This window comes from Bos indicus x Bos taurus, chromosome 11 (assembly GCF_003369695.1).
Source record: "Bos indicus x Bos taurus breed Angus x Brahman F1 hybrid chromosome 11, Bos_hybrid_MaternalHap_v2.0, whole genome shotgun sequence".
Lineage (NCBI taxonomy): Eukaryota > Metazoa > Chordata > Mammalia > Artiodactyla > Bovidae > Bos > Bos indicus x Bos taurus.
The window spans coordinates 77,053,597-77,063,845 of NC_040086.1; the positions used below are offsets into that span (position 1 = coordinate 77,053,597).

General features: G+C 35.9%; 1 protein-coding gene across 1 annotated transcript; it reads right to left on the bottom strand.

Annotated features, from left to right (window-relative positions):
* Nucleotides 1-384: 384 nt before the first annotated feature.
* On the bottom strand, nt 385-10,020 carry TDRD15 (tudor domain containing 15). Its single transcript, XM_027554467.1, has 3 exons — nt 9,722-10,020; nt 512-6,752; nt 385-440 (listed from the first exon to the last, which is right to left on the bottom strand). Exons 2-3 carry the CDS (start codon nt 6,747-6,749, stop codon nt 385-387), a joined length of 6,294 nt encoding a protein of 2,097 aa, XP_027410268.1. The 5' UTR covers nt 6,750-6,752; nt 9,722-10,020.
* Between the last annotated feature and the right edge of the window lie 229 nt (nt 10,021-10,249).

The following is a 10,249-nucleotide window of genomic DNA, read 5'->3' on the forward strand; positions in this document are numbered from 1 at the left end:
CAAACAGCTTGATGTCTAAAAGTTTTCAGATGAATATGCTAGAGTCAGTTTATTCTACAAGTTTAATTACATTGTCAATATGCTAAAAATCACATTCAAAAAACCTCAAGATATATTTAATGTGATAAGAATCAAAGTATAATGCACCTTCAAAATGCACCCAGGAAGCTCTCTAACAGTAGTAAGATCAATCTGAGATCTGTGGACCTTCAGGAGTTTTGAGAAACCCCTAAAGTTTGCAAAATGTCATGCACGTGTTCATACATATGTGGTTCAAATCCTCTACCTTCATTACATTCACAAAGCATTCATAAAAGGTAAAAATAGCAAAGCATCATTTTATAATTCAAGTGATCTCGTCTAGTTATCCATTTATTCAAATTTTTAGTAAAATCTTGCAGGGCATTTTTCAACTTGAATAATTTTAGTAAATAACAAACCTTTAAATAATCAAAAATAGAATCTACAAAATCTACAAAAAAGAATGATTTCTTTAAAAATTTCCACTTACCTTTCAAATGTTTTGATACCATTACTTCATTAACATGCAGTGCTTTTCCTGTTGTTCTTAAGTCCACTGTATTATTTTCCTGCAATCCTTCACTTAGCTTTGCAAAAATGGTTTCAATGCAATTGGTGTTATTCTTCAAACCATTAGGTAGTTTCCAAAATGAAGCTGTTGCACATGTATCAAATGTAATGGTACTTTGGGGATTATGTTTTCCAGTATCAACCTTCTTCCTCCTCAGTACTGAGTTTCCAGACTGTAATCTTCTAGTAATATGGCTTTTCCTTAAGAGGTGTTTATAGATGTCTTTCCTCTTTATAGTTTTCTGATTTTTTAGCACTTGCTGCTCAGTGCATGTACAATTTATATTTTCTATTTTGGAATTATTTTGATCTAACAATTGGCAAATAGGCTTACTCTCTGACTTATATTGGACTTCAATAGATCCAGTAGTAGTAACTGCGTCAAGATGAGCTGAATCTTTAGAATAAATTGCAAGACCAGAGGCAACTAACACGTCTGCCAAATTGTTTTTCTCATGAATGATGTCTACCTTCAGTTTTGTTTCAAAACTGTATTCCCTAAACTGAAACACTAAGCCTGGTTTACTCAGGAAATCTTGAAAAAATCTTTTGGCTTCTTCATTCCAATGTCTCCCTTCAGCAGGTAAGATACCATGTAAGATGCAAGGGTAACTTAGCCTCGGCAAATTCAGAAGTGCTTCAGGAACAACTTTAAGATTTTTTATATCTGAATAATGTATGTAAACAGAAAATCCATAGTCAATCAATGTAAGAAGTAAATTCTGATCAGAGACTTCGGAAATTTCTACTCTATTCCACTGATCTTCCGATTCATATTTGAACAAACAACCAGAACCGGGAATTATATGCTCTTGAGGCACTGTTTGTAAGTCTTCTGGTAGATCAGAAAGCAACATAAAGAGAGATTTCATTGTGTCAAAGAAATCTTCCAACTGAACACAGAAGTCTGATGGATCTGAAACAGCAGTGGCAATACCAAAATATTGCCTACCATTTTGAAGCTGTGTCCAAGTAAATGATCTTATGGTACACGGTGATACAGGAGTCTTAGATTCAACACTACAAATAATTCCTGAAGATCTAAATTTGTTTTCTTCAACATGAACTGTATTTAAATTTAAATATTCCAAAAGTAACAGACCATCTATCAAAATGTCTACTTTCCAAGCAGAGTCTAAATATTTCAGGAAAAGGATCTTTATTTCCAAATGAGCAAACAAACCCACAATGGACTCAAATGGCATCTTCCTAAAATTTTCAAACCAAATCCATTTACAAGGCACAGCTTGTCTTGGAATATTTCTGATTTCATTACTAAGCACCTTAGTATTACATAAAGGCACTATTTCATACTTACCACGATCTACTAAAAAAACAAGCACTTTCTCATCAACATACTTATCTACTTTTGATCGATACCACTGAAAAGTGTTCTTAGATTTTGCCAAGCATTCCAAGCCTTTCTCAATATTTTCCACCGATAAAAAATCAGGGTTTCTTACTTCTTTAGTAATTAATACTGTTAAATCTGATAAAATCTTTTTATTTTTAGATAACTTCACATAAAACGTTCCACTTTTTGAAACATGAAGTATTTCAGCCTTTTCAAGTTGTCCAGGTTTTAACTCTTCAAAAGGAATACTATCCAGTTGTTGGTAGGATGGCTGAAGGATCACAGAACCTTCATATCCATTTGATCCTCCTTTCTTCATTTCATTATCAACAGGGCCCACCTTTTGAGAGACAACCTGAGGCATTTGTAATACTGTTTTCTGTAGTTTCAAGCATGCTGTCCATTTCACTAGTTCATTAATGACACATTTTTCATCACAAATTACATTTACTTCCCATTTCTGTTCATGCCTTTTCAAAAACTCACAGGAAACTGTTTTGTTACTTACTCTTGAAGCAAAATAATCCACAGTTTTTCTGTCCCATATTTCATTAGGTTCATTCCACTTGACTCCACTAAGGAAAGAATGAACTCCTAGCTGAGGAATGGTTAAGAATTCCTTCTTAATTTCATAAATTTTAGATGTGCTTACTACTGCAGTGTTACCATAGTCAATAAATTCCACTTCATAAGAATTTCTTGACAAAACTTTCTTAATAACTGCTCTGTAAATGGCATTGTCACCAGAGTATTCTGCAACTACAAGATCTCCCACCATGGGTTTAACTGATATTCTCTCTCTCACTATACTGGCTCTTCTTGCATTTAGAGCAGCCGCTAGTCTGATGATTACATTTTCATTTTCAGCAAGCTGAATATGGAAACTCGCTGGATTACTTATATTAGAAACATATCCTTTAACGCTGGCATTCAAGTAAATCTTGGGTTGAGGAAGGTCTTTAATTTGTGGTCTGGCATGACTATATATGTTTTTTGAGGCTGCTTGATTTAATTCTCTGATAAAAGACTGTGATACAACCTTTACTGATTGTTGGCCCACATCATGTTCATCAAGAATATGTGCAAGTCCAGGGACAATTTTTACATCTTTAAGTTCATCTTGCAAAGACTTCACCTTGTTTTTTGACACAGGTTCCACTTTACAGCAAACTGATGGTTTCAAAAGCCTAGCATACATACTTCTGGGATTCATTAGCTGATGTGTTTTGCTTTCAGAATATGTTATCAGACTAGTTTTACTTACGTTACGGTGATAGTTGTTTTCTATTTCGCCTTTCAAGGCAACAGCCTCCTTTTTATTCTCATTTGTTTTATGATCCTTTTTCACACACTGTGCTTGGTCACAATGTTTTTTTCCATAAGCATGAAGCAACATTTTAATTTTCTGATTTATATGTTGATATCCATCATATAAGTCCACACCAAACTGGCCATCTGGCTCCCTGGACAGTATTTTTGCCCTTAATGGTTTTCCAAAATATTTATCTGCAAACCAGTTATTGATTTCTGCTGGAATATCTACATGGCTAAGATCTGACAAAAAACATTTAATAGCTTGCATAGGTGTAAACAGCAACTCTGGAAATTCATCTGAAACAGCCCTCAACATACTTTCTTCTACTAACTGCTTATTTCCAAAGTCCACAAAATACACCAGGATGTCAGATAATGAATCTGTTGGCATTGATAAAGCTCTGTAAGAGAGACCATCCTCTACATACTTAGCTATACATAATCTCATTTTACTAAAATTATATTTGGGGCAATCACTGAGGTAACTAATTTCCCTGATTTTTGTTTCTATCATCTCTAGGTCTTTATTATTTCTACTAAGTTGGCAATAAAACTTTTGAGGACTATATATGTGAGATATATATATTTCTTCCTCACTTCCAACTTTTATATTGAAGGAAGAATAACAGTAACTGTAAAGACTAACTGAAGATGGAAATGGCTTTGATACTGTACAATATTGTACAGAGCCATGACGAATAAGAAATTCTTTTGCACTAGTAAATGGAGACTGTAAATCCACTAAATTACTTAAACAGTTTGGATATATAAGAACTATGGCACAGATGACACAAGTCAATAACCCTCTAGATGAAGAAATAAAATTCTCAAAGTCTCTGCATGCTTCTCTCGACCAACTGAGCACTTTACAACTAATGGGTTCAACTAAATGGTTAAGACTACATCTGAAGGCCTGGGCTTCTAAAGAAAGAAAATGTGGCTTAATAGCACAAAGATCTCTAATTAAAACTCTTTCCTGGTAACCATAATCAACCAGTACTACATCAAATTCTTTTTTTGATATTTGAGTCAAAATAGCAGCTCTATACCATTTCCCATCTTTAGAGGATTTAGCAACACAAGCCATGTGCCCAACCTGATAAGGATCAGAATGAACACTATAATAATGCTGAAGTTGTTCCATTAGTAATTTTAAGTCTTCTAACTGACATTGCAGCTGGCATAAGAAGTCACCTGGGCCACAAGAATAAGAACACTTAACTTCAAGGATTGTTCCTGGTTTAAACACATATTCTTTATAACGCCATGGTGACTCAGGTCCCAAAGACAAGGTGAAAGGGTTTTTAAAATCAGAGAAATTAACAGGTGGGGACTTTAACAAAGACAAGTTACTTTCTTTTAGCTTATTTGAATAGTACCTTTTAGACTGAGGTCCTTCAAGGGCAGATATGACTTTCTTAACTTTGTTTTTAGATTTTAAATTTAATACTGAATACTCACTTACAAATTTTGGACAACATTCTGGTTCTACTTCCCAATATTCTGCATATCCAGCTTGTAACATAAGAGAGACAATATCACTACTTTCTGAGGCTTCAATACTCTGAATATTTACAGTATATTTGTCATCTTTTTTTGCTATAACCTGAAGCAAAACTTCTTTGTTCAGGACAATTTTTTTAAAATAATCAACAGCAGCCTTCACCCATAAATCTTCAACAGGAAATATATGTGCAAGTGAACAGCACATGGCTAAAGCAGGCAACTCACAGAACTCTGGAAGCAAAATTTTTACATCAAAAAATGGTATGGAATCAGTATTTCCATAATCTAAAAAATAAACATTAATTTTATGACCGTTAATTTCAGTGATGACAGCTCTATAAAAATGTCTATCCTTGCTATATCTAGCACAACAAAGTAATCCAGGTTCTGGATTTCTTAGAATCAGTTCATCATTTTCACACAAATCATAATGTTTGTTTATATTTTTCATTATATCTTGAAATTCATTCTGATGTTCATTAGTACGTACCCAGAAATGTGATGGGTTTAATACATACACTACAAAAGCTATGTAGGCAGCTTCTATCTTCATTTCTACAGTTTTAACAGGAAAATCTATTTTTAAAGTATCTTTTTTACTTAGAGAGTCTATTGACTGCTTGGTGTTTGCAATAAAACTCTCAACTGCAAAGCTGTTTACCTCAGAAGCACTAGTCTCCCTCAGCCTATTATAAATTTTTGAATCAGACACTGGACAAAGTACTTGCGTGCCTACAGTCTTCAGCAGACACTTAGAACTAATTGTAGACTCTTGAGTTTCTAAGGTTACATAATACAAATGCTCGTCCTTATTGAACCCATCAAGGTGCGCACATACTACCTGTCCTAACAAGGCTTGTTTAAATATACTCAGTTGAAATTTTCTTGTATCTCTGTCTGGACTGTGTAAACATGTTAGAGAACACGGAAATGAAAATAATGGTACTAAGATAAAATCTTGTTTAAGTTTCTTTACGAGAACTGAAGGTACAGTCTCAGTACTGCCATAATCCATAAACCAAATTCTCACTTGATTATTGGGCAAAAGCTGCTGAAGAATTCCTCTATGCCACTGTCCATTTCTCCTTCTGGCAGCACAAAGTAGTCCAAAATTATCACAGGTGGGACCACTTCCTTGGCTGATGATGTCATAATGCAACGTCATACATGTTGTAAAGTTTTCTAACTCTGGAATCCATTTAATTAATTGGCAATAAAATTTACTCGGGCTCAACGCAGATGATACTTTTACACTTTCAGTACTGCCCACTGACAAAGATGGTTGCAAATTATCCAGAACATGCTGAATATCAAGTAAAGTATCGTTATTACTTAATGATGATTCAGGTCTTTTATGGTGTAATGAATCTGGCATTTGTTTGGGGAATTCTTTTACCATTTCCACAATAAGACGAAATGAATCTCCATCAATGAGTCTCCCTAATTGTAATTCAAGTACCTGGGATATTATGTTTGGCACTTCAAGAAGAATCATCTGAAGAGGCAAAACAGCTTGTACACAACCTTTCACTTGTAGTCCTACTAATGACTTGAAATAATTCAAAGCCTTGGGAGACCATTTTTCCCCAGCTGGTAGTATGTTGGCCAAAATGCCAAATGTTACCCGTGGTGGTAGCTCAAATAAGTTGCCACAGGCTGAAGCAACTTGTGTACTGTCAACTCTCAGTTCCTCTCCGCGGTCTATGAGGAGCACAGTATAGAGTTCATTCTTCTTTTCCACAACTCTTCCTCTCTGCCATTCTCCTGATACTCTTTCCTCTACCAAACAAAAGTCATCAATGTCTACATTATTGTTTCCTTTTTGAATATGCTGTATTTCCCTCTGCAATATGTGGTAGTCAAACTCACATTCAATATTATTTCTGCCTTGAAATTTCACCAGAATGTCCTTGGGAAGACATTCTATATGTGATATTGTCAGATCCACATTTAAAAGGGTTGGTAACAAAGATGTAGGATCCATTTTCTAAAAAGCAAATAATAAGAACCTATTAGCTTCTGGACTGACAGTTGTCAAAATTAAATGAAATTACTCTTATATGTATGTAAACATAAACCAAATTAGTCTTACATGTATGTAAACATATAATATCAAAATAATTCCATGTCTGTATTTATCAAACTGAACATGTTGGTAAAAATTATATATATTGGACAAGATGACGAAATAAATAAAATGCATCTGACCACTCACTGCCTTTCACACTTTCAAAAAATCCTACTGAAATAACCAAGATATGTTTAAAAATACGGAGATGAATATAATCACTGGAAAACAGAAAAAAAAAGGCAGTATTTTTCAAGAGACCAACAAATCTCTACTAGATATTGGACTGATACTGTGTAATGGAAGAAAGCCAAATAAAGTCTACTAGAGAACTACACTCCTTCATGCAGACTTCTTCCAGTACCCATAATTCCAAGGGGTGAGTGCTAGAAGCAAGGGTGGATGGTTACCCAACAGGGGACACACTGTTTATCCTCCCTACCTTGTGTCAATTGGCAGTATGTGGACCCTATCAGCATCATTATACAACTCCAGGTTCCTCCTCTGAGGGCAACAAGTTGAGACGATAGGCTGGGACACCAGTAATGAAAGCCAGGCATGGAAAGACCCTGAGACAGGTTAAGTACATCCAGGCTTGTCACTAGCATGTGTAAGTGTCAAATTGCTCAGTCATGTCTGACTCTTTGCAACCCTATGGACTGTAGCCCGCCAGGCTCCTCTATCCATAGGGATTCTCTAGGCAAGAATACTGGATGGGTCACCACACCCTCCTTCAGGGGATCTTGACAACCCAGGGATTGAACCTGCATCTCTTATGTTTCCTGCATTGGCAGGTGGTTCTTTACCACTAGCACCACCTGGGAAGCCTCTGTCACTGGCATGGGTGGCACCCACAAAAAGTGTGGAGGGAGGGGGAGAGGAAAATAAATCTTTAGCACAGAGGCAAAGCTCTCTACTACAACTACGGCTCCAGCTAAGTTTCTCTGGATTGTTAGAATTCTAAAAACTGTAAGTCAAATATTCAAGAAGTATAAAATAGCCCCCAAATTCAGGTAAGAACCAACATCTATTGTGGTAGGATACAGCATAACTCCAGCTTGACTCTAATAGTTGGCAATTTTTTTTTCTATGAGAATGAGAGACAGACAGACAGAAACACTGGAGCTAAAAAAAATGAGGGAACCACTTAAAAGAAACCAAGGAAACCCTCACCTCAGGAATAAACATTGTACTGAAGGAAACAGCAAAACATTGTTTTTCAATAGTTTGATTCCTATTTTTAAAAAGCCCAAAAGAGGATGATGCATCTTTATATGACTAAGTAGTCATTAAGATGCAACAACTGAAATCAGGAATAACTACCCACACATAAGAGTCAATGGGAATGTCCCTACTGCTATGAGGAAAGTCAATGCAAAATAAAGATGAATGGAAGACAAGAAAATTTTGTGAAATACCCAAAACACTCAGAAGGATAAAAAGATGAAAAACAAGCATGAAGGACAGGAATATAAAATCTTACCAAAGTATAAACGTTGTTATCTCAGAGATAAGAGAAGAGAAGCCCTTTTTTAGACTTAAGACCCAGGTCCACACAGTGAAACAGGCCACTGGAAAGCTAGAGAAAGAGGAATGATGTAGGTTCATCTGGGTACTGAGTACGGTTCTTATTTCCTCCCAGATAATTAACTTGGTGTGATAATCAGCATGGCTTGATCTACAGAGATTCCAGGCAATGCTCATTTGACCCTGATGTCCTTAAGAATAAAAATCAATGAGCAATACATTAAAGACTCTCATCAGACTAAGCCGCCTTTAATTAAAGTCACAGGCCTCTACTCAATTACCAGACTTTAGTCAGTTTATAAATCTATAATACCTTACATGAAGGGAAGACCAAGTATTATTAAGAAAGGATCCTGTGTTTGATTATACCAAGAACATTCTTCTTGGTATTCACCCAAAGGGTCACCTGAGTAGATAGGAAAAGGATAAAAATAGTTAAGTCTTCCAGGAATCACACACACTTTAGATATAAAAAGCAGATGCAGCCAGAAGGATTCCTTGATGAAGCGAATGTGGTATATACAAAATAGACCAAAGAAAAGCCCAAAGGAAGTTATGTGATGAGGTTATCCCAACTACCAGAAGCCTGCTCCTCCACACCGCTGTCCCTTCTTCAAACAAAATAAGTGGCCTCATGGAGAATTTCAGAGAGAAAGGGGGAAAAAAATCTAAGCTTGATCTGCACATGCTCTCTCACCTAATGCCAGTAACTTCCAGAAATGGACCGCAAAAGCACTGTATCCCAACCCAGGAGAGTCCTTGCCAAAGAAATAAAAGGAGATATTGAAGTTGACAGGACTACCAGTACGTCTACTTTGCCTGAAGAAGAAACTGTTTCAGTTAACAACCTATGCATATTAGTAGGCCACAGCTAATAGTTTCTGCAGGATGATTAGCAATTCTGAAGGAACAAGGTTGGAGGATTTGTTACAAAATAAATCTGAAGAAGAGGCATATGGATGAGCCTCTCAGACTTGGCACATGAATAAAACTTGTAGATCACATGTGATGTGCATTGAAGGGCTCACTATGGAAAAGATTCTTAATCAGGTAGACAGAACTTATTCAATGACTATCAATCAGCCTCCGGCACCTGCCTCTCCAATGCTTGCTCAATACGATCATGAAGAAGGTTCACTGGGTCATGGATAAAGCTCCTACCCTTGTGTATCTGAAGATCATCAAACTATAACAATTCAGAGAAAATTAGGGAAAAAACATCAACAGGAAATTTAAAACTAAACCAATTATTTTATACAAGGGACAATTATTTAAGGATATAACTTAAAGATGTTCTAGATCCAAACTCTATTCAGTATTATATTCCTTAGATTATTATTACACTGACAGAAAGTACTTACACTTTGTACACAAGATTAGGATATCAGGAAGCTTGAGTTTTACTTGAGATTCAATTAACAGTATGAAGTTTGGGGAACTGTTTTCTTAGAATCAGATTCCAAATCTGTAAAATGAGAGAGCTGAGTTAAATTTGGGTTTTTTGAACATTTTTTTTTTTTTTGGCAATAGTAGAAATCCTTCTTAATCTAAAGGTGCAAAAAGTAAATATAAAACTTCAAATATCTATCAGTTAGATTCATAAATGGTATGCTAATAATTTCATGTGCTGTGCTAAGTTGCTCAGTCATGTCCAACTCTGCCTCCCCATGGATTGTAACCCACCAGGCTCCTCTTCCATGGGGATTCTCCAGGCAAAAATACTGGAGTGGGTTGCCATGCCCTCCTCCAGTGGATTTTCCCAACCTAGGAATCAAACCCAGGTTTCCTGAATTGCAGGCAGATTCTTTACCTTCTGAGCCACCAGGGAAGCCCCAATAATTTCATAAATTTATACAATTATAAAGCCAGTAAATGAGAATAATAAAATC